This window comes from Hippichthys cyanospilos, unplaced genomic scaffold, assembly GCF_059441005.1.
Source record: "Hippichthys cyanospilos isolate Australia breed blue-spotted pipefish unplaced genomic scaffold, RoL_Hcya_1.0 HiC_scaffold_24, whole genome shotgun sequence".
NCBI classification, from domain to species: Eukaryota; Metazoa; Chordata; class Actinopteri; order Syngnathiformes; family Syngnathidae; genus Hippichthys; species Hippichthys cyanospilos.
This window is the reverse complement of record NW_028283380.1, coordinates 54,751-80,485: the sequence shown is the minus strand read 5'-3', so window position 1 is coordinate 80,485 and position 25,735 is coordinate 54,751. Positions and strand designations below refer to the sequence as shown.

At 38.9% G+C, this 25,735-nt stretch overlaps 1 protein-coding gene and 1 long non-coding RNA gene across 3 annotated transcripts; both read right to left on the bottom strand.

The window, feature by feature from the left end:
* Positions 1–472: 472 nt before the first annotated feature.
* LOC148405198 (uncharacterized) lies at positions 473–7,099 on the bottom strand. The gene is made up of 2 exons (XR_015864369.1): positions 3,554–7,099; positions 473–3,398 (listed from the first exon to the last, which is right to left on the bottom strand). It is a non-coding gene; the product is annotated as an uncharacterized LOC148405198 (long non-coding RNA).
* Positions 7,100–7,603: 504 nt separating this feature from the next.
* commd8 (COMM domain containing 8) lies at positions 7,604–25,479 on the bottom strand. Of its 2 annotated transcripts, XM_088407120.1 has the most exons (6): positions 25,374–25,479; positions 17,715–17,870; positions 17,457–17,609; positions 12,968–13,123; positions 8,102–8,184; positions 7,604–7,973 (listed from the first exon to the last, which is right to left on the bottom strand). In XM_088407120.1, the coding sequence occupies exons 1-6, from the start codon at positions 25,416–25,418 to the stop codon at positions 7,898–7,900; spliced, it is 669 nt and encodes a 222-aa protein (XP_088263246.1). In that variant the 5' UTR covers positions 25,419–25,479; the 3' UTR covers positions 7,604–7,897. The 2 variants fall into 2 exon arrangements, with proteins under 2 accessions (XP_088263246.1, XP_088263247.1); XM_088407121.1 differs by lacking the exon at positions 8,102–8,184.
* Between the last annotated feature and the right edge of the window lie 256 nt (positions 25,480–25,735).

Below are 25,735 nucleotides of genomic sequence, written 5' to 3'. Positions count from 1 at the left end.
TGCATCAAAATTGCAAATTAAAAAAACTAACTTTTTCTCTACATCCTAGCGTATGGCTTTGATTGTTATTTAGGTATTAGGGTCCTGCATATGCCTACAAATGTTGATAGCTGTAAGGCGAATCAACTGGGTTTGGCTGCAATCCTTCGATTATACAGTGATCCCCCCCTACTTCGCGGTTAATGGGAGCTGTCAACCCCCCGCGAAGTCTGAAACCCGCGAAGTAGGGTATCAGTTCCTGGATTTCTATGTACGCCCCAATATAGCCGCAGTAACCATAAACAATCCTTTTTTTTGTATTTTTTGCCTATTTTATTTCCTTTCTCCTATTATTTAACATTACATTATCCTTATTAACATTATTAACATTATTGTATATTCATTAAATAACTAATATTACTTAGTTTGTTGAGAATGTGTTCTCAGGACTGGTTATCTGCACCAACACTCCGGTAAAAGAGGACGCAAGTCATCACTTTGAAGTTCATATTTATTTTGGCTCATGTATAGTGTATCATGTAGTATCTGTTGAATAATAAATCAACAACAATCTTAAATTCAGTCAACTAACAAATAAACACTTAATCTATGAACTTACTGTATTTTTAGCCGACATTAGCGGGTTAGCAACAACTAACAACAACTACTAACTATAAAGTGCAACCTCTACACAAACCAACACATAAACAGAATAAACACTCATCGCTTACTAAACATAGGCAGTAGCGTGCGTTATCAACATAAATTATAATAAACTTATAAATATGAACTTACGTTGTCATTCACTACGTCACCGTAACCAGCCGAATGACGCACAGAGAACGTAAAACAGGAAAGAAACAGAAATGCAACGCGACCTGACAAATTTAAAGCATACATTTCAAAATAAGATAAAAAATGTCACAAACTCTAACACTTGAAGAATTCCTAACATAGTTATTAACTAATATTATTTCGTTATTTGGTTAATACAGTACTAGTATAATGTACTTTTTTGCTTTTTTCAGTTTTTGTACATTTTTGCAAATTTTTTAAATTAATTTTTATTTTGAAATATTTTTTATTTTTCCTGGAAAAAACCGCGAAGTACTGAGACCGCGATATCTGAGACCGCGAAGTAGGAGGGATCACTGTAATGACATTAACGTTTTCAGCCCGAGTGGAAGACATTTTGACCCTTTCTGGCAAACATCATTCTACAATGAAATTTCTGCTTGGGTATGCTTAAGAAGCAAGACTTAACAAGACAACGTTCATCACTGCTGCTGAAATATGGTTAGTTTATGTTTTAAAGTCAACATGAATAATATGGCCAAAACAGAGTTTTCAGCCCGAGTGGAGCACATTTTGACCCTTTTTGGCAGACATCATTCTACAATGATATTTCTGCTTGGGTATGTTTAGAATCAAGAACTATCAGGATAACATTCATCATTTACGCTGAAATATGTTTAGTTTATGTTTTACAGTCATCTTTAATGAAACGGCCAAAACAGCATTTTCAGCCTGAGTGGAGCACATTTTGAGCCTATTTGGCAGACATCATTCTACAAGGAAATCTCTGCTTGGGTATTTTTAGAATCAAAAACTATTAGGATAACATTCATCATTTATGCTGAAATATGTTTAGCTTATGTTTTACAGTCAACGTTAATGAAATGGCCAAAACAGCGTTTTCAGCCCGAGTGGAGCACATTTTGACCCTTTTTGGCAAACATCATTTTACAAGGAAATTTCTGCATGAGTATGCTTTAGAAGCAAGAATTAAAATGACAACATTCCTCATTTAGCTGAAATATGGTTAATTTATGTTTTACAGTCAACGTTAATGAAATGGCAAAAACAGCGTTTTCAGCCTGAGTGGAGCACATTTTGACCCTTTTTGGCAGAGATCATTGTACAATGAAATTTCTGCTTGGGTATGCTTTAGAAGCAGGAATTAACAGGACAACATTCATCATTTCTGCTGAAATATGGTTAATTTATGTTTTACAGTCAATGTTAATGAACTGGCCAAAACAGCATTTTCAGCCCGAGTGGAGCACATTATGAGCCTATTTGGCAGACATCATTCTACAATGAAATTTCTGCTTACTTAGCCAAAATTTTATACATTCTCTTTAAATTTAGACATACTATATACCGTATCTTCCGGACCATAAGCTGCAGCGGTATATAAGCAGCAGCAAAAATTGACCAAATAAACATCTTTTGCCACAGAAAAGCCGCACTGGACTATAAGCTGCAGGTCATAAGATCAGATATTTATGCAAAAAGATGGTATGTGAAAGTTTTTTTGTCCCCCACTTACGCACAGACCATTCGCCTTACGAGCAATCTGACATGCCGGCCATTGTATTTGTTCATATATTTTCGCTTTGCCACGTCATCAAAATTAATAGTTAAAACTTGTCACAGGAAGGTAGAACGATATTGCTCTTACAATGTCACAGTCACTGTCTCAGTCACGGTCTCACTCACGGAGATGCTATTGGCGAGCGTCACGTCAATCACAGAAATGCCGATATGCTATTGGCCGAACGCCTTTATCTAGCTTGATGGCACAGCTGGTCGGGACGGAAGGAAGGAGAGAAAATGAGTCAAAAACGGAAGGAAGGAATGTTGTGAAGACTTTGCAAACTTTATCTGTTAGACATGGCTTCTAAAATTGTAAGTGGCGGTAAAGGAAGAATTAAGAGGATGATGACAATAGAAACCAAGCAGGAGATAATAAAAAAATACGAAGGAGGCGCGTGCATAGTTAACCTTGCTCGTGAGTATGGACGGAACCGCTCGGCAATCTTCTAAGGGCAAGGCTTTCCTTGCCGGGGGACGGACCTCGATCAACAACAAAATGGAGAGGCTTCTTCTATTATGGATTAAAGAGAAGGAAATCGCCGGTGATATGCTCTAGTTTGAGAAAAGTTCTTGTTTAAGAAAATAAATAAATTCTGCGGGTTGGTCTCTGCTCACCTCCGTCTCCACTCAGCTCAAGTCACGTCATATATATATATATATATATATATATATATATATATATATATATATATATTTTTTTTTTTTTTTTTTTTTAATCGTCTACCAACTGCAACATTCTCTCTAACAGAATTCTATCTCCCATTGTTTAATTGATAGATTAATTTAGTGAACATTGCACACACTGCACATAAATAATATATACAATCATAATATTATAAATACAATCATATACTGCATACTATATATCAAACACAAACTTTTATACAAGATCTTTATGCTGTCCTCACTCCGAAGCGTCGGGTTTTCACCAGCTAGACGGCTGGATAACAACGTTTCAAACAACCAGACTGTCTTTCCTTTTGGTCTGCTCTGTTTGAACAATGGCCATTGACCATTTCCCTCTTTAGGTCGCCGTAACACTACAAAAATAAAACACGTAATCAGCTAATAATACACAGCACCTCTCGAGCTAACATACAAGTTAAACAACCAAAAAATACTCTTATTTCCAATGTCTTTAACGATAGACAAAACAGATGAACAATGAAATCATTTTGACAACTTGTGTACTTACGAACAATTCTCGTCCAAGGTAAAACAAAATAAGATCAGCAATCCTCAAACATTAACCTCTCATCCTTGCTTGCTGCTACATTGGAGAACTGACGTCTACTGAGAAAAACAGTATTTCGAAGTAATCAGAAGAGGGGTGCTCCTAAGTCTATGTACAAATCTAAAACATCAAAGGTGGTACTGCACTTCTGAGGGGCAGAATAATCTTATTCAATTTAGACATTTTTTAAAAATATTTTTAATATATTTTATAACTCTTTTTGAGCACAGCCATTGATTCAGATTTTTGTAATTCTATTTCATAGTTGTTGCATAAATTTGAGTCCTTGAGCAGATACACACAATTGCTTGACCGTTGACCGGTGGGAAAGAAACGCACTGGGCTGTAAGCCGCAATCATGAGGAAAAAGTCGCGGCTTATAGTCTGAAAAATACGGTATATATTTATTATACGGTATTTATTATTTATTTTTATTTTCAGCTGCCTTCCGAGTCCCACAGGCCAAAAAGCCCTCAGCTTGACGACATCCCTTACGTTACCTGTGTCCACGAGCGAATTCGGCGATTTATCACCACGACAAAGACCAACCAGCTGAACACAGCTCCGATCAGCCGTCTCGACAATGGTCCACTCGCCCCGCCTCCCCCGGTGGGAGTTAAAAGTTCTTCACAAGACGTTTGGGGCTACTGGGTCTGACCGGCATCCTCCCCCACTATAGGAGCCAACATACCACTAGGTGGTGATCAGTTAACAGCTTCGCCCCTCTCTTCACTCAAGTGTTCAAAACATGTAGCAGCAAATCCGATGATACGACCACAAAGTTCATCATCGAACTGTGGCGTAGGGTGTCCTGGTGCCAGGTGTACAGTTTAAACATGGTGTTCAATCTGTGATGAGCACAGAACTCCAATAACAAAGCACCGCTCGGGTTCAGAGTTGGGGGTGGGGGTCCTCCCATGCTTAGATTTATGAGTGGATTCAACATACTGCTGCATATTAGTGAATGGGACTGGCTCCACATCTGCATATCCACTGAGCTGTGCAACACATTAGAATCTCAATCCACCAACTTTGTGCAGAACTTGATCTACTCTGTTGCCATGGTCAATTCAATAATTTAAAAGGCACCAAACAGAACATGATACATCCAAATTTACAAAAAAAAGCACTCCACATGGACGTGATTGTCTTTTACTTTGTTGATTGACTAGATGAACTCACAAGCAATTGGTTTTCCATCTCTGTGTCATTGTCATCAAAACAAATACAACAAATATTTTGATCCTTTAGAAACTTGCTTGTTTCTCTGTGTAAGTCAAGCATCACACTTGGCATGCAAAGCATTTGTTTTAATATATATAGTACACGCAGGGAGGAACCGTGTGCAGTAGCAGTATCACAGTAGCACAATGTGTACTAAAGACTAAAGAATTGCATCTAAACCCTGGTAGTTAGCTTTAGCTTTAGCAATGTCACCAAATATGGTGACTTGTGTGACAAACAACAATTACCCAAATAATCTACAGTCCTTTTAATTGTTACTGTAACATGTACAAATATATATTACAGTTTGTGTCATGACTATCAATTTAACTTAAAAGTTAAAATGAGTAATTGATGTATTCACCCATTTTAAAGGAAGTATGCAATTTTGTTTACAGACATTTAGAAAACCTTTTATATTCATTTTCTTTTTAATCGCACAAGTTGGAAGTCTCCGGGCTAGTGCAGTTTGACCCTCCAAGGACTAGGGTCCCGCTGCGTTGTGGCGCGCAAAGGAGCGGAGACCCATGCATGCGTTTTTCTGCATTTTGTTTCACCACCCAGCAAGTGGGCAATTAGCTATTGCTTCTCTGTTGGCAAGTTGTGCTACCTTCATGTACTCTTTTCATACTTGTCAAATAACGGATGATTGAAAATGTTCAACCTTGTATCAAATGCTCCGTTTTTTTTCCACTTGGTAAGGACATGAGTGGTAAATCTTGCATCACATTAAACGGTACATTTTGGATTCGTCAACTTGTCATAATAGCAGATAGGGTACGCAAATGCGTATAGTGAAGCACGCAACATTACACATCAGTGATTTCTGTCGCACATGCATACCTGCACATCACTCTTCTCAGTTTGTAAAAAATAGTGTGACCATCGCAGGGATTTTTGAACATGAACATTTTCCGTTTTTGTGTGGTAACACACAAACAAACTTTAATACAGATTTCTAGGATACATTCCAATGTATCAACTGTTGTCTTTCTCTTTGACAGTGACGAGACTTAAAAACTTTAAAATCATAAAATTTCTAAGAGGTTTTACCTGACATGTTTCGGCATTATCGTTCGCCTTCTTCAGGACACTGAAGAAGAAGGCACCGAACATCTCAGGTAAACCTTTGCAAAATTTTGAGATTTTAAAATTTTGTTTTTGAATTATTGAGTTTTTAAGGTGTGAAGGAAATTCATATTTTTCAAATTCAATATATCAATAAAATAGTGTGTACATGGAACTGTGTTATTCTAATAAAGATTGAGACGACATAATGTCAGTATAAAGCAGATATGGTCCTGGCCCAGGTGAAATAAAGACAAGTCGGCACCTCCAAAAGGAACAGATGGCATCCCCCGACCAACATTACACCAGGAACAAAAGGCTAGGTGTGGCCTTCAAGAGAAGATATCAGTCAGGGTTTTATGGTGCTCAGACTTCCTCCTGCTTCAAAGAGTGGCTGGCAGAACAAAGACTTTTGAAGACACCATCCCCACGCAAACAGACCCCCATGCACGCACACACGCACACACCGACAGGCACGCACGCACACACACGCACACACCGACAGGCACGCACGCACGTGCACGCACACACACGCACACACTTGCATTCCACAGTGGGACTAGATGCCCCAAAAGGGTATAAGAACTGAATGTTGAAGGTGAAAGGTTGCCATTTTCTGCTCCGACCCGTGGCAGGACTGGCCCGAGGCCTCGTGTACTTTCCCACTCTGTCTGGATTAAATCAATTGTTTCACTATGTTGTGGTATGGGCGATCTTTCAACAAAAACAAACACGCTAGGAACTAGTTTAAGGCAAGAAGCTTTTTCTAGATTCCTTCAGGTGTCACAAATGCCTATTTGGAGAATTGTATGTGGCTCCATAGCATCTCATTCAGACCACCAGGAGACACTACCAGTATCACCAAAAAATTCCCTAATTGGCAACAGTCCTCTTGACCGTGCAATCCATGGGATTTCTTTGGTTTTTGAAAAACAATAAAAACATGGGATGTATCTTCTATCGACCCATCGACCCTTGGATAAAGACATTATTGTTCTTTAAATTGTAAACCATGTTAGATAAAATGGAAAGAACAAGAAAAAGTCTGTAGGGTTAGGGTTAGGTTTTTGTTTGGTGACTCGTTTTCAGCTAAAAAGCTTCTTCTCTGTCCTACAGAACCAATACACAGTGATCCCGCATTTTTCACATTTGATGGGAACCAGAACCTTTCCGTGATAAGTGAAAAAGCGCGAAGTACCCCCCCCCCCCCCCCCCCCCCCCCCCCGCACACACGCGCAAATTTTGGGAGGGGGAAGAGGCTTCACCAGACCTTTGGAAATCTCATACAGTACTTGTATTTATTTTGTTATAAATTGAAGTTTCAAATGTTTCAAATTTAAATTGTGATTGTTATCATGTTTGCCACAGCCATGGCTAATTAGACTTCCGGGCGCAACTCTCTGTGAGACTACAGCCACTTAAACTTACAGTTACTGTTAAAGGTTTAATGATTTAAGATTTAGGTAAATGTGTACTGCAGTAGTTGGTCGTCCAAGGAGTGTCCGCGGCAAGAGCATTAAGTGTATTTATAAGTTACCTTGTCTTTCTGGCATGCAAGAAAACGTAAAGCACGTCTCTCCACAATATTTTTTTTCAATATTCAAAAAAAAAAAAAAGATCTGCGATGACTGAGGGCGCAAAGTAGCAAGGGGTCACTGTGCACAGCTCGATGAGCAAGTTGTTGATCAATCAATCCCCCCAAAAAAGAACAAAACTAAATAGGATTCTTCAAAGAAGTGTTTTTTTGTTTTTGTTTTTGTTTTTTAAGAAATGCAGGTTAGGGTCAAGGTGTAACTCAATACAGTAAAAGTCAACATGCTCATAAGACACACTTTTACAAAAACAATGGTGAGACCACATAATGGGAGCAAGCTTCCCGTGACTGTACAAGAATAAACTATAAAGATTGTACATGAATGGAAAAGGGCAGAACCTATTTTGATATGCTTCATTTGTAAATGTGCATTACATGTTCAATTCACTGATGGTATGTGAGGCCATCTCTCTGGACCTCTATTTTGGTGGTGTGAAGAGGATTTTTTTTTTTTTTTTTTTACCAATTCTTCCATCATTTGAACTGTAGCAGCACCTGTAAAATAAAAATAAAAAATCAATAAAAAGTTCTCAACTGTCAAGCCTTACTGAGGCTGGATTCACATTGCATTATTCGGTATACAAGTTTGCATAAATGTTAAATTGATAAACCTCATTCATTACCTGTGCCCCTTCTCTATCCATTCCTTGGCTATAGTTAGGGAACACCAAGGTGTTGGGAGTTGCCCTCGGGGTGGGGCCTGTAGCTGACCAAACATGATAACGAGAATCGTTAGCTTGCAACCATCGACCATTGAGGGCAGGAGTGGATTACAACCCTTGTCGAGAAGGAAGCCAATCACATGTGTTGCAGGAGTGCCTGTGATCTTATTGACAGATTGCCTGGCCAGTCAGTTGAGGACAGTACTTGGATGCAAGCGTGGCTGAAGGAAAGCGGTGAGGATGAAAGAAAGCTTTGCAATCCTGTTACCTTTTGTAATGAATTGAAATATCATGTGCAAATTCTGCTTGTTATCATGTTTGTTCAGGTAGAGGCTCCACTCAAGTTTGAAGTGTAATAGCCGTTAATCCGAGAGCGACTTTGGCCGTGACAACAGACAAAGAACGGAATCGGGAAGGATACTTAATTACTGTAGGTTTAATAATTTAAGATTTAAGTAAATATGTGTACTGCAATAATCTTTGTATCAAAAATCTAAAGTATAATACTTTTCACATTTAAAAAACTTTTACCCGCATACACAGGCATGAAAATTCTTGGGGGGTGGGAGAGGAGTCCTACTTTGCGGATTTCAGTTTTCTCGGGGGTGCTTGGCGTTGCAGTGGTTAGCACATCCTCCTCAGTTCAGGAAATTGAGTTAGAATCCACTTCCGCCTTTGTCTTTTTTTTCCTTTTTACATTTACTAAGTTTGGATTTTTAGGGAACACGCCTTTTTTATTTTTTACAAAAAATAACGTGGATAACTGCTACTCTTTCAAGCTCGCTATAATTTGTATAGCTTTTATAGTATAAAATAAAATGAAGCAAAAAAAAAAAGGGTAAAGCAAGATACATTATCATTTCAAAGGAAAATGCAGTACCAAAATATATAATATGTATAAAAAATGTTGCCCAAATGAAAAATGAGTATTTTCAGTACATTTATGACAAAAAAATGAGCAAATGAGCAGGTAAATTGTATGTGCCAGTTTGTTCATCTCTGAGCATATCTGGAGAATAATCAGCCGCACTTGGAACATTATTTAGTATAGAAAGCACTTTAATTCATTTACTGTATTGTTAAAAATGTGTGTGAATTCATTTAGAGTTTGCATTAATTGTATTTTATTTTGTTTGCTCTATTTTATCTTGGACATGCTTTTTTTTTATTATTTTTTTTTTTTAGTCGTGTTGATTACAGACTCCTTGCTTTATATTTTGTACACATATTTGTTCCTGGTTACCTCATTTAATTCATATGCACGTTATGTCATTGTGGATGCAGCCGCCTTCCAACTAATTAGCTTCTGTTTGAGGTGAAGGCGGCAGAAACATTAAACACAGTTTCAACGACATTGGGAGCCGCCTTCAATAGCCAGAGTGACAACATTGCATTTGAATTCATGACTGTGGCTTTTGTGCGTCATGAAAAACATGACAAGATCGCTTTCAATAAGAGCAGGACAAATGAAATGTCCGCCATTGTTTGTTTTTCTGCATCGTTTCCTGAATGATGCATGATGACATTGTTGCACGCCTCCAACATATTACAGAGCAAATAGGAAGTGTTTTCTTTTCTTTTCTTTTTTTTGTTTCAAAATCAATATAATGACATATTGAGCCGATTTAAATCAAAGTAAATGAGAATTCCAATTATGTGAAACATTTTGTGGCACACCCCTCCAGATAAAAACATTGAATCCTGTGGACGCACATTGATTTGAAATTATGCTGATGAAGGGATGCAGGCAAATGAGAACACTACATTATTGTTGGTATTGTGCATATTATTGCATGTAACCTACCCACTTAAGGTTTATAATTGTGCTACTATTTGTGTGTTGTTCATACGTTGTTTTCGTTTTAACTTGGTACTTATTTTTATGACATTCGTGTGAACAGCCCAGCAATACAGTGGACCCCCTGTTTACAACGTCCCTGCCTTAGGTTTTTTTCACCGTATGACATGGACTGCGACGTTTTTTTTGTCCCCTCAACGCCATTTTTTTCGTTTTACGACATCAAAAACAACAACTTCTCTTCTCAAACATGGCAGTCAGTGTCTGTGCCAGGTCTGCCAGGCGCACTGCGCTCATACATTCCTACACCCGTCACTGCTTACATCAATACCATCAATACATATACAGTGGGCCCTCGTGTTACGAACTTCATCTGTTCAGCGGCTTTGCTCGTAACTCGAATTGCTCGCTTGCTATATATATATATATATATATATATATATATATATATATATATATATGTATGCCACTTCATTTAACCAAAAGGTGCAACGCTGCCATCAAACTCACACTTAATCAATACTGTGCTTGATAAGCTTAATAGTACCAGGTGCACTGCTCACAAGTGTCAGCTATCCATTTATTTAAAATAAGAAAAAACAATTGACAAAAATCCTCATCATTGGTACACAAACTTAAGAATTTTACATCACAAGAATTTTTGTCCGTGGCACTGAATTAACTTGCCTGCCTTTTTGCCATTTAAAGTTGAACACTCTCCACTTTAACGTGATTCCGACAAGACTTCTATGAAGTGGTCACCCAACCACAAATTAATTCTGATGGTCGTGGGACCCTCCCCCAGCAGCTGTTCAAACCCCTGAGTATTTTCTACCTTGTATCAGCAGGAAAGGATGCAGTTCCCACGCCGGACCCATCCACTGCCAAGTAGACCTTTTTGGCCACCCGGCGAGAGCCTTGGCACGCGCACAGGACCTCTCCACTCTTGTCTTAAATTACCGTATTTTCCGCACTATAAGGCGCGCCGGATTTTAAGGCGCAATCATCAATGAATCGCCGAGTTTCTAAAAAATGCCGTATATAAGGCACACCAGATTATAAGGCGCACATAAGAGTTGAAACCATAGTACTGGCTGGGGTTGCATTATGCATCCACTAGAATAAAGCTGCGTTACGCAGCCTCTCGGTGGTGCTTTACTAAATGGAATGTATTAAAAACAATCAGCAAAGTCATCAAACTTTATTAATAGAACATAAACTTCATTCATACAATATAAGCATTGTATGGATATTATACTAAGAAATATTTGTTATTAAAAAATATCAGATAAAACAGAAAATGCGTTATTGGTAATTGCTATTTAACTACTAAAAAGGAGCCGCAGAGCGCAGAATAGATCCAGATCAAGCCATGCATTTGTGAAAGCTGCGCAGCAATTCTTTTGATTTTCCCCTCGGCATGCATTATATATTTTTGACCAGCTATTTTGTTATGGAGCACAAAGAAGTCACAAATAAACGAAAGTCAGGGAAATCTAAACGACAAACATGCAACGGTATGAATGAGGAGCCAAGCGCAGGTGAAGGCCTGGTGCCGCTGTCTTTTTAATTCTTTCCTCGGCGTGCATTACGTATTTTTGACCCGCTATTACGATATGGAGCACAAGAAGTTAGGAATCAACGAAAGTCAGGGAATTTTAAATGCCAAACATGCAACGGTATGAGTTTGAAGCCAAGCGCGGGTGAAGGCTGGCGCCGCTGTCTTTTTTATTTTTTCCTCGACGTGCATTATATATTTTTGACCCGCTGTTACGATATGGAGCACAAAGAAGTTAGGAATCAATGAAAGTCAGGGAATTTTGAATGCCAAACATGCAACGGTATGAGTTTGAAGCCAAGCGCGGGTGAAGGCTGGTGCCGCTGTCTTTTTAAATCTTTCGTCGGCGTGCATTATATATTTTTGACCCGCTGTTATGATATGGTGCACAAAGAAGTTAGGAATCAACGAAAGTCAGGGAAATTTAAACGCCAAACATGCATCTATATGAGTTTGGAGCCAAGCGCAGGTGAACGCTGTCTTTTTCGGTTTTTCCTCGGTGTGCATTATATAATTTGGACCCGCTATTACGATATGGAGCACAAAAAAGTTAGGTTAAACAACAAACATGGGTGTGGGGCCACACACTCTTACGTCCTCACAAAAAAAAAAAATAATAATAAAATTGTGTTGGGCCTGCAAATCAAGTTAATTAATTGTGCCGGGCCGTGTTGGCTTTAATACCCTCGGGCCAGGTCGGTTTGAACTGGATTTTTAAGGCATAAACTATAGTTTATGCAGTCAGCACATGATTTGATCCATTTATAAGGCGCATCTGATTATAAGGCGCACCGTCAGCTTTTTTTTAAAAAAATAAAAAATCAGTGTGCTTTGAGTGCGGAAATTACGGTAAATGAAAATGGAAGCGCCTGATATGAAGCAAAGCTGCGTCGTACCATTTCATGAATGAAAATGAAAGGTCGACAAAATTATTATTGATCGTCTCAATCAATGAGATGCCACCTTTGCTTGTAATTCATGCTGTTGTTTTTTAAAATAGAAAATTGACACCACATTAAGAAAGTATCATCTAACTTTCACTACAATTCAGCATGTGGGATTTAATGACTGGAGCTATGTACATTATAGGTGTACCAAGCTTAAGACTGTTTTCATGATTCAGAATCAATCTTTGATTCAAGATTATTTGATTGACAATGATTTCCGCTTCACTGCAAATAATGTGAAAATAATGGTCATTATCTAATCCGCTCATGACAGGATCAAGACATCCCTAGTCACAGTAGGGGGTCTAATTTAAATGTCAGGAGCCTAATGTCAAAACAGGCTTCAGCACCACCATGTCGTCGTGGGAGACATTTAAGATCTTAAATTTAAGGTGAAATGAAAAATGAACAAATAAAAAACATGTTTAGCCATTAATCTCATTCTAACCCATGAGAAAATGAATATTAACCTTTGATTTGTATCTCAACTAGTTTTAAGAGGCCAACGTGCAGTCTTTCTTTACCTTATTAGCAGCCTCCAGGGACGTGATGAATGTATTGAGCTCCTCTCTGTTCATCTCAATTGTAACTAGATTGAGGTCTCCGTTCTCTCTTACATCCAGTCTAAGACTTAATAGAGGGGTCTGAAGAGCAGAAATCTTGTCACTAGACAGTGCCAGCTAGATACAGAGGAGACACAGAAAACAAATAAAATCATGCATCTAATTTAAGATGACAGCAAGACAGTTAACGAAATAACTCTGTTAAGGGTCGATAAGGATACTATCACAAACATATGGACAGTTTTATCATGGGTTAAAAGATCCACCATCAGCGGTCCACTTAGCTGGACTTGGAAGGTTCCTGCCCAATGACTTTGCCTGCTGTCAAGACATCATTTTACTTTAATGGCACAATGTTTTCTATAATCTGTATTGTGTATCTGTACTTGTCTGTATTTGGTACATGCAGCATCCACTTCATCCTGCGAGCCTGGAAGAAGGCTCCTCCCACCTGTGGTCCCTTCTGAAGGTTTCTGATTTTCCACAAATTGGGGTTTTTGAGTTTTTCCTTCCCCTTGTGGGAGCTTTGACTGGGGATGCTGTTGTGTACCTACACCGAAAAGATGTCTCCGTATGACTTCTTTTGAAAAAGAAGTCCCGACATGACCTCTTTTCACCTGTGAAGCCCTTTGAGACTTGGTGATTCAGGGCTATACAAATAAACTTTGATTGATTGATTGATTGATTGATTGATTGACGTGTCCCGACCATGTACAGGTCTTTTGATGTCATTCAATTTCATATTGGATACAAGTGTAGCCTGGGTAAATACTTTGTATATAATAATGTTTAACAATTTTGTTACATGTCATGACCTTTTGAGCGTTTGATGTTAATTTACAGGGTATCAGAAAGCAATTCCTTTAAATCCCCGATGTGTGACCAGTCCAAAACGATTGCATAAATAATGTGCCGCCAGGAGCTAATGCAGGTAGCTATTTTCTTTAGCCAATTAACAAGCACTGCTTCTCTTGCCTAGTTTCTGATCTCTGAGGGAACTGGTGAATCCAGTCAATCTATTAACCAGTAGCCACTAAATAAATGCAAAGTGAACGGAACCCAGACAGAAACTTTGGCGCTGGCAATATATGCTCTTTTGTTTATGGAACGAATATATTTATGTGATCATTTGTATTGATGATTATCATCCATCCATCTTCTACCGCTATATTCCAAGGTCGGGTTGCAGGGGCAGTAGCCCAGACTTCCCTCTACCTGGCCACTTCACCTAGCTCCTCCGGAAGGATCCCCGGGCGCTCCCAGGTCAGCTGAGAGCTATAACATTTATCTGGGATCTTATGCTTTCGATCACGACCCTCGTGACCATAGATGAGGGCAGGAACGTAGATCAACCAGTAAATAGAGAGCTTTGCCTTTCGGCTCACCACTTTCTTCACCATGACAGACCAGAGTTGGCATTACAGCAGATGCCACACCGATCTGCCTGCCAATCATCCGTTCCATTCTACCCTCAGTTGTGAACAAGACCCTGAGAAACTCCTCCACTTGGGGTAGGACCTCATCCCTGACCCGGAGAGTACATTAAACCCTTTTCCGACTAAGGACCATGGTCTCAAATTTCGAGGTGCTGATCTTCATCCCAACCGCTTCACACTCCAGTGAGTTGGATGTCACGGCCTGAAGAAGCCAACAGCACCACATCATCCACAAAGGGCAGAGATGCAATGCTAAAGCTCCCAAACTGGATACCCTTAACGCTTTGGCAGTGCCTAGAAATTATGTCCATAAAAGTAAAGACCAGAATTGGTGACAAAGGGCAGTCTTGGCGGAATCCATCTCTCACTGGAAACAAATTCGACTTACTACCGGAAATGCAGACCAAACTCTGACATTGGTCATACAGGGAACAGCCTGAATCAGGGCGTCCGGTTCCGCCTACTCCCGAAGCACCACCCACAGAGTTCCCTGCGGGACACGGTGGAACACCTTCTCCAAGTCCACAAAACATATGAAGAGTGGATGGGAGAACACCCATGCACCTTCGAAGATCCTGCCGGGGGTGTAGAGCTGGTTCGCTGTTCCACGGCATGGAAGAAAACCACACTGCTCCTCTTGAATCCGAGGTTCGACTTCCTGACAGACCATCCTCTCTAGCATCCCTGGATAGACCTTACTAGAGAGGGTGAGGAGTGTGATGCCTCTGTAATTGGATCACACCCTCCGATCCCCCTTTTCAAAAAAGTGAACCACCACCCGTCCTCCGATCTAGGAGTGCTGTCCCTGATGTCCTGTCCATGTGATGTTGCAGAGCCATGTCAGCCAGGACAACCATACAACATCCAGAGCCTTCGGGAACTCCGGGCGGATTTCATCCACCCCTGGGGCCTTGCCACCAAGCAGTTTTTTGACCACCTCAGTGACTTCAGCCTCGGAGAAGGGAAAGCCCACCTTGGAGCTTGAAGACTCCTCAGACTTTCTCAGAGGAAGACGTGTTGGTGGAACTGAGGAGGTCTTCAAAGTACTCTGCTCACTGACTCACGATGTCCCAAGTAGAGGTCAGAAGCGTGTTAATGGTGCAGTGCTTCCCTCTCCTGAGACGCTGGATGATTGATTAGAGTTTCCTTAAAGCCGTCCAGAATTCGGTTTCCATGGCATCACCGAATTCCTTCCCACATCCGAGTTTTGCCTTGGCGACACCTTCAGCTTGACAACATCCCTCACTACCGGTGTCCACCAGTTCTTGTCTTTTAGGGTCAAAGAGGAAGTGCTCTGGCGGGCATGGCTGATGAATGAGCTGATGTGGAATAAAAACAAAATAACCGTCGACCATGACTATCCAACGGGGATTATGGCCATGCGGAAGGAATCCACCGAAACACGACTGCTCTTGAAAGAAGAATTTGCGATTCCACACCCTCTACCCGGCCCGCTCGACAGTATTCTATGATGATGGAGCAAAAACTGACAAGCACCCGTGACTCCTGTGAAAGTGGTTAAACCACTCAGGGAGCAGTTATGGAGGAACACATTGTGACAGCGGAGCGGAGTACACGCCAGCAGCTGAGTAGGGAGACGCAGGGATTTAAGGAGACGCTGCAAGTATTTCACTGCAATGAAAACTAGCATGAGTGACAACTGGCTCGGACGAAATGATGAATGAAAAGATTAACGAGACAAAGGGAGAGGGAAGCAATCGATATAGGTAGCACTAGCCATAAATGAGGGCCCCCTTGTTTCAGGAACAAACAAGGGGTTTCCCATAAAAAACAGAGGGAGGCAGTGAGGACAACTTACTGTCGGGAGTCTTGTTACAGTGTTCTATTTGATAATGTTTATTTTCCTTTCTTGTTGCATTTGGATGTAGGTTTGTTGCATATGTTTGTATTTTTTTCCCTGGGAAGAAGGGCTGTCTACTGCTGTGGGGGAGATGGGACTTGGTCACATTTTTGTTTTGCATACAGTGCAAATGCAGTCAAGATGAACGTTCTTCCAAGCTGCTATACCTACAGTGGTATGAAAAAATTTGGACACCCCTGATCATTTTCAAGATTTTCCTTTATAAATCATTGGCGGTTCAGTATGGAGGGCCAAAAGTGCCAAGATTCAATAAATAAATGTACCATTCAATAATTAAATAAAAGTGTCATTAAATAATTAAATGTTTCAGTAATTAATTAAAAGTGTCATTCATTAAATTAATGATTGTTAATATTGCATTAATTAAATGTTTCATTAATTAAATAAAACATTTGATTAATACCACAATATTAACATAACAACTAATCATAAAACCTTTAAAAGTTTTTATTTATTAAAATCTTCAGCTAATTTTTATACTTAACAAAATCATCTTACGGTCCGGATTAAACCCAACGGGCCAGAACCGTTTGACACCCTTGATCCAATTTTATTTTGAAGAAAAACAAAGATGTGTTCTTTTTGTTTTCGATTGACATTTTTTTCCGCACAAAAAAAAAAAAAAGAATGGCGGACGGAGTTGTGAATAATGTCCGCAAGTCGTCAAGTTTTGCTGAATAAAAGAGTAGATGCACAATGATTAATATGTTGATGTTAAAAAAAAATGCATTCAAGGGGCACTAATTAATTTGAAAGTGTGCGTCCCTGCCAAAAGTTATGCGTCGCGGACGCGGGGATTAACCCAAAATGGAGCACTGATATTGTACTTTTTGTTAACTTAGAAATCAGCGTCTATTGCATCTTTTTTGTTGAGCCTGGAAAGAGGTCTTCTTCCATTATTGTTACAAATAAAGCAAAAAAAGTTATCTATAATGCCTGCATACTGTATAACGACTGAGGTGTGATTACTTGATGAACATAGTTTTAATGTATTTCAACTGATTATTGTGCAAATAATAAAAATAATAGAACAGATCGGACCTACATAATGGAACAAACAGTATCCAACTGTATTTCTACGAAGGTTAACAGTATTGAAGGACATGTTGGACAAAGCAAAAGATTCATTCACCTTAAAGTGCCAGTCGAAGTCCTGTAATATAGCACAGGCGATTGAGTCGGTTCTGACCAGAAGAGCTTGACAAATCTCTTCCCGTCTGGCTTTTAGCACACTGAGGACAGCCTCTGAGTGAGTGCTACTCAGCTCTGACAGGCCAACCAGCACCTGAACATAACCATCAGGAAACAAGAAATCTGACCTAAGAACACAGTAGTAGTGCCACACACCAACAGCTGTTGCAACATGTAATTACACTGTCTTAATACTCACCTCCTCATGAAAGCTGTTGTTCCTTCCCAACCGCCGAAAGAATGCTGTCAAGGAGTTAACAAGCTCCAACCAATCCTCCAGGCTACAGTTGGCATCGTAGTCCCCTTTGTGAGGAGGTTCTCGACCACAGAGCTCATCCACTACCCTGTGACAAAGCTGCAGACATGTGTGGAAGATCAGTGCCATAGGAGGATGTGTGAAACATCAGCTTGCGCTTGTCCAGTAGATCCATTTTTATTCTTTTCAAGCAAAAATAATGTTGATCTTTACCAAACGACCCCCTATGCTCATTTACAAAGTTATTGGAACTGTAATTTGCAAAAAGGCACTTTGAAATGCCATAAAGCTTTGCACTGAATGTCCAGTACAAGAACTTGAAAACCTTTATGTGCCTTATGTTAACATAAGGGCACAACTCCGAGAAACTAGCATGCCTGCCTAAACATGTTCAGAAGCATCCTGTTTTTTTGTTTTATCCATCTAGGTCAATTGATTGTATATTTAATTAAATATAACAGATTATGTGCACTGATAAGGACTTTTAAGTCGACAAGCAAGCTAGCACGTCCCAAGGCTGTCTGTCAACAAATAAGCCAGAGAACCTTGCCTCTAACGGCCTTTACAAAAGAGGCATTCAATTCAACAAGCTGACCAATCAAAGTAAAAAAATAAATAAATAAATAAAAAAAAACACCATGATATGATCGACTATTACGACATCGAAGCAAAGCCAGACACATGGACAGCAAGTCATGTGTAGATTATTAACATGGGTCTACATGTGAAATAGACACTCTACAATGTAGAGTCTACATGCTCTTCCTCACCTCTTGGCAGATCATTAGAGATAAACCCAAATGTAATTAACCATCAGTCCCAGGGTCTCTTTCTTTAACAAGTCTAAATTTAACTGAATGCATTCCTCATCCACTAAAATCAGTTGTGGCATGACAGTTTTTTTTTGTTTCAAATTGAAAGCAGCCCGTCCCACCGATTAAAGAACAGTCAGTTGTATTGTACTCATAAAATAATGAATTCATGTTTTGAGCAGTCATTCTTGTGACCTACTAAGGTTGACAAATTAGTCTGGGGCATGGTAGCCTCAAATTTCCACTTTCATAGAAGCACAACCCACAAACGAAACATTTTACTTTGTGGTTAGAAATGTCAGGAACATGAAACTCATTTAATGATAAATAAATAGCCAATATGCCATATGTATTTCATTGCGTGTATTTAGCTACGGAAAATGTAAAGACATCATGATTTAAGCCCTTTAAGAGTGTTGGATAGATGGTATGGGAGTGTAATAGTAATAATTTGGAATGAGTGTATATGCTACTTCCCTTTTATCATGTTTGTTCTGCTACACGCTCCACTTTAGGTCAACATGGAGGGGACATTACCCGCAGGGCAACTACGGCCCATTGTGCCGCAAAATTCACTTTACCAAATGACTTCTGGAATTAATTAATTCCATTAGCAGGTTGAGATACCACTAAATTTTATATCTTCTAAAACCCACATTCATATGTAATGAAAATTACTGGTGGATGTATCCTACTTCATGGATTTTCACTTTTAAATTGTGGGTCAACATTTCGGTGAAAGTGTTAGCACACCTACCTCAAACTGCAGAGGTAGCGGATTTGATTACAAATCAAAATTGACTTTACATGGTCTATCCATGCCTGTGTGGGATTTTTCGGGACAATCCGGTAATCTCCCACATTCCCCAAATCAAGCATGTTTGTCTCTGTGCACTGCAATTGGCCGGTAGCCTTCCTACTGGAAGACACATGGGAAAGGGTCCACCACACCCGCGACCCTAGTGAGTTTAAGCGGCCAAGGAATGGGATGCAGTAAGAGCTGGCTCTTTTTGTGGCAGTGGCATGCTTGTGGCAAATGCCACACTTGTTGCCAACTATTGCCACTCTTTCAAGGCATTTCCTTGTTCTCTCTGTGGCTTCACCTCCATGTTTTTCTTTTTCATGTTAGACTTGCAATGTATTGTTTTTGGTTTGTATTGTTGCTTTTATTTCACCCATTATTGTGTGGATTCCTCTTTGGTCGTTGCTGCTGTTGCAGTTTCCTCGTTCTTTATTATGAATAAGTTTCTCGTAGTTTTATTTCATTTGTTTTTTTAAATGTGCTTGTATTGTAATTTATTTAGCGTTGACTGTGTTTTCATGTATTCACATTTGTTTTCTGTTCTATCACGCAATGGCCGGAAGAGGTGTCTCCGGAGTTGCCACCAGCTAAACACAAAAACGGAGGGAGAAAAAAAGATGGCGGATGGGACAAGTCGACGTTTCTAAATCCTAGCGTCAAAGCCCTGAAATCTACGAAGGACGTTTGCAGTATAAAACCAGGATTGGACTGATATTGATGTGAGTGTTTGTGTAAACATTTACTTTACCGGGAATCGCAGAGTGAGAATTTTTCATTAACTTTTGAGCCGACATCCGCTCCGGAAAGCTTCAAGCTAAGCTAATGGAAACCACGGCCTTGGATAAAACCAAGTTGAGAGACCACGATTACTCGGAGATGAAGGGTACAGCCACGGGTGCAGGGAAAAGAAAAGAACCTCCTGGTACTCCGACCAAAAGTCACCAACCTCTTGCTAAGTCAATATATCTCCAATAGCTCTTCTTAAAGCTTAAGGAAAGTTGACAGATGGATATCTTTGGGGTTCAGCTAAAAGAAAACTCCATCATGGTGGCCAACATCTCCTGAGCTGTTGAAATAAATGCAGCTGAAATTAAAGAATGCAAAGAAACTATTCAAATCGTACAAGAAGTTATGCCACGTCTCAATAAAGAAAATGAGGAACTGAAAGATCGATGGTTCAGCTCATCTTTAGATCCTCACTCACGGGTTTCAAAAAGGGGTATTGGAAATTCAATTCATGTTTGCTGGAAAATGGTCCTTTCTGCCAAGAAGTAATTGCTATAATATACAATGTGATATCTGACACTAGCATTGAATCTTATAGTGGAAAATGGGAATATTTGAAGTATAAAAGTACGTCAGATTTTTGCTCAAAAAGTAAATCGCTTAGTAAAAAAAGTATAGTGAAGCAGCTTGAGCTCAACGAAATTAATAGAATTTGCAATACACCTTCGATCAGTGAGGATAACGGACAAAAATTTTTACTTTTGCAGTCTTCGTTAGATGATATCTCCATTTTTAAGACTAAAGAAGCATACATCCGATCAAGGGCAAAATGGGTTGAAGAAGGCGAGAAGAGCTCAGCATATTTTTGTAGGTTGGAGAAAAAGAGACAAGAACGGAATGCTATTAGAACCGCACTGATAGATGACCAAGAATGTACGAATCCAGACTTAATTTCAAAAGAGATTTTCAAATTTTACAGTAAATTGTATACATCTTCTTTTTCACCAACAGATGCAGATAGGTTTTTTTGAACATGTTAAGTCTTGGATCCCCAGAATTGATGAATGTTTGAAAAATGTGTGTGAGGCAGAGATTAGTATGGCAGAGGTGGAAAAAGCTATAAATGGCTTAGCATTGAAAAATCTCCTGGATCGGATGGTTTGACACGTCATTTCTGTAGACATTTCTGGGAACATATAAAACACCTGTATTTTCATATGTTAAAAGAATTATCTGAATCCCTCACTCTTCCAACTACAATGAAGCAAGGCATAATTACACTGATCCCTAAACACGGTAAAGATTCCAGACTAATCGACAATTTTAGACCTATTACATTGCTCAACAATGATTACAAAATTTTAACTCATATATATGCAAACAGATTGAAATATGGCATGACTCAAGTTATCTCAGATACACAATCTGGATTTACAAAAGGAAGATCAATCCATAATAATTTATGATTGATATTTGATTTATTGGAATACAATTATTTAATTGAAGATTAAGGTTTTATTTTATTTCTGGATTTTTTTTTAAAGCATTTGACACAATTGAACATAATTTTATATTTAGGACATTAGGATTATTTGGTTTTGGAGAAAAGTTTATAAATATAATTTGATTAATCTTTCAGGATACAAATAGCAGTCATTTTACCACAGGGTACATGTCCAAGACTTTCAATTAGCAAAAGGTTTAAAACAAGGATGCCCTTTCTCTCCCTTACTTTTTATTGCAGCAGCTAAAATGCTATCAATTCTTTATAAAAAAAAAAAAAAACTATTACAAACTGACAGTCTTTGGCAGACAGCTGGCGATTACCAACTTGCTGACGATACGACCATTTTAATGAAAAATAGTGAGCAAATCCCTGAAATTATCAACACATTTAGTTTTTTTTCAAAGGCTTCTGGTTTAAAATTGAACCTTAAAAAGTGCGATCTTTTCCCTATCCATGGTTCCCCTCTTTCAACGATTCATAATATCCTTGTGAAGTCTACAGTAAAATACTTAGGGATGCACATTACCAAAGATGATGACACTTTAACTAAGCTTAATATTTTGGAAAATTTAGATAAATGTAAAACACTCTTAAATCTCTGGTCTCAGAGGGACATCTCTATTATTGGTCAAATCTTAATTACAAAAATGGAATGTCTTTCCAGATTCATATACCCGGCATACTCCCTGGCTCTTTCGAAATGTGTGATCAAATCAATAAATCAGGCGACCTTTAATTATATTTGGAACAGGAGAACACACTACATAAGAAAGGGTACTCTAGTTAAAGGTTATACTGAGGGAGGTGTTCGGGCCATTGATATAGAATGTACGGTTAAAATTAACTGCCTAAGATCCTTTCTGAAGAATGAAGAAAGTATATGGCTTCATATCCCAAGCTACATCTTTAAGCAAGTAAGAGGTTTTCATTTTCTACTGAAATGTGACTTTGACTTAAATAAGCTCCCCATCAAACTATCCACCTTTCATCAACAGGTGTTACATTACTGGAAAATGATCTACAAACATAACTTTAGTCCTCACAACACCCCACTGTGGAATTGCAGATACATTTTGACGAATAAAAAAAATAATTGTTTTATCATACTTGGGCAAAGAAAGGAATTTGGTCAATATAGCACCTTCTGGACAACACAGGAAAGATTATGCCAGTTGAAATGTTTTCTTCAAAATATAATCTACAAGATGAAGACCAGTGCAACAAGCTCATCATTGCAATTCCTTAACCTGTTGTGATGATGGCTTTTAATTGTATTCAAAGGAAGGTATACATAGCATTACCCTTGCTTTTGGTTGATGGTTGCAGCGTCACTCATTCCAAATTTTCTAATCTCAAAATTCGACAAGCATTTATTAAGGAACTGTATCCATTCTCTTCAAACAGAATTACAATTCTACAATGTTTTTTTAAAACAGAAGTTGGAAGTTTGCGATCCAAATATTTTCGATTTCCCAGTGCCCTCGAAGCAAAGGAAATTAATTACAAAATCCTTAATGGAGTATCTCCCTATCCTGAATTCTTAAGACAGCGTTTTAATTTGGACCACAAAAACTGTATATTTTGTGATGAAGACATTGAAACAACGGAACACTTTTTTTTTTTTTTTTTTTACTGCAAATTCGTTAATGTATTCTGAGAAGATCTTGTGTGACTGGTTATTTCCTAAACTGCTTAATCTGTCTGTTCTGACAAAAGAAAATGTCTTGTATGGTATTTCTGTTAAGGAGTCATCTCCTGACCTGGTCATTAACATACTCCATTATTCGTGGGAAATTGTTTGTTCATAAAAATAGATATTTCAAATCCAAACCTAACTTCATTAGTTTTCACAAGGACTTATGTTAATATTTTAAATCTTTAAAATTTATGAAAAATAAAAAAGCAATGAAAATGTATGGGTTGGTGGAGGATCTTGATCTTTTTAATAACCCCTAGCCCCTCTCCTTTTATTTCCCTTTCCTTTTGTGTTCTTTTGATTTATTTTGTTCTATTTTTATTTGATGTGGCTTGTTTGTATATTTTGTTCTTTTTTTCTTTGTACACTTTGGACTTGTCTGCTGTGTATTGGGTATGGCACAGTGTTATGCCATCATGTTTTGTGTCTATGTATATTTGTTAAATAAAGTTTGAGTGAAAAAAAAAAGTACACGCAAAAACGGAAGAGGCGTCTTCAGTTACCAAGAGGGATGCAAACGAGGAGGCACGATCGATGCAAATGAGAGGCCATGTGCTGTCATTCTGCAAGTAAAGCCCGACCGGGTGCCGCCCTATTATAATATGGAGACGCCCCATCGACCAACTATCCAATGACTGCAAGAATTGGCCGACATACCAAAACGTCAAAAAAGTTAAAACTAAGACGTTTATCAATACGCATAATTGTGTGACGGCGAAATAATGTCAGGGAATTTGCGAATTCCCCGGCTTTTTTTTTTTTTTCTGTCGCATGCCACTATTGTACACTGTACATATCTTATCTGTTTTGGAGTTACTCTATCATTGGTATTTTTATATTTTGTACTGTTATGACTATTATTGTTTATTTAGAATTATGGTCCCTTTCATTTAATCTTTTTACAAATGTCTTCTTAAATTAAAACGGAGGACACAACTTTATTAACTTTATCATCACGGACAATTTCGTAAGCCGCGTATTGGATAGCCGGCGAAATGTCGGCCACTGCTTTCAGCTCATTGGATAGCTCGTGACTCCTCATTTACATCGATCGTGACTCCTTATTTGCATCGCTCGTGGTAACTCCGGAAACACCTCTGCCGGCTATTGCATGTAGCTGGTGGCAACTCTGGAGACGCCTCTTCCAGCCATTACATGATAGAACAGAAAATAAATATGAATACATGAAAACACAGTCCGCGCTAAATAAGTTACAATACAAGTACATTTAAAAAAACGAATGAAATAAAAATAGGAGAAACATATTCATAATAAAGAACGAGGAAAATGCAACGGCAGCAACGACGAAAGAGGAATCCACACAATAATGGGTGAAATAAAAGCAACAATATAAACCAACAACAATACGTTGCAAGTCGAACACGAAAAAGAAAAACGTGGACGTGAAGCCACAGAGGTAACAAGGAAATGCCTCAGAAAGATAGGCAACAAGTGTGGCATCACGTGGCAACAGCCACAGAGGGAACAGGTAAATGCCTCGAAAGAGTGGCAACAAGTTGGCATCACGTCGCATACTGTGGCAGTTGCCACACTGTCGCCACACTGCATGCCACTTCCACAAAAAGAGCCTGCTCTTTCGCGAATGGATGGGAGGATGGGTGGATTTGGGACGGCAAGAGGCTGAACCTATAGTTGCTTGATGCAGTAGGTAAATGACTAGTTAGTACAAAGCTCTTTGAGTACCAAAGGTAGAAAAGCAGTATATAGTATACGTGAAAATCCATTTATCATGAAGAGAATTCCAGTTGTAATGGCATTTGATTGGATTTTTTTTTGCCACCTGAAAGCTGTTATGTACAATATTTGGACTGTAAAGTCACGCATAATTCGTTTCTTTTTTAAAACCTAACCGTCATCCCCCAAATGCACCTACGAGCATCTTCTGCGTTTTGGCGTGTAGACCAGACGCATTTTTGTAAAGCAAAAATTAACCCAGTAATTATTTCTATTAGCATTTAATTCATCAAATTTTACTCAGACACCGTCTTTCAACGTTTTGCTGTCCGCAAAAAAAGAAATTTTGAAAAATTGCACTTACTTTGAGACACTCATTCACAGGCAAGCTATTTAGTTGGACCACCATGTTTAATTTCTGAGTTCCGCACTTCCGCTTTCTAGTCAGCTGATCACCTACAATCACGTGACTGCGTTTCAGCGTTGAAAAAGTTATGTAGTGTCAATATCAAGTGAGAACTTAATCAAGTAGTACCTTGTTTCATAACATCCATTTATTGTTTATACTTTTGAAGCCTTGATCGTGCAATTAATGTTTCAGTTAGTTACTTTATTAACGTTGCATGGGGTGTGGGGGGCTCAGCTACGCATTTAAATGACGAATCGCTAGCGAACATACAAATGAACTACAGTGCGCAAATTGTGTTGCGGTAATCAAAAATCTTT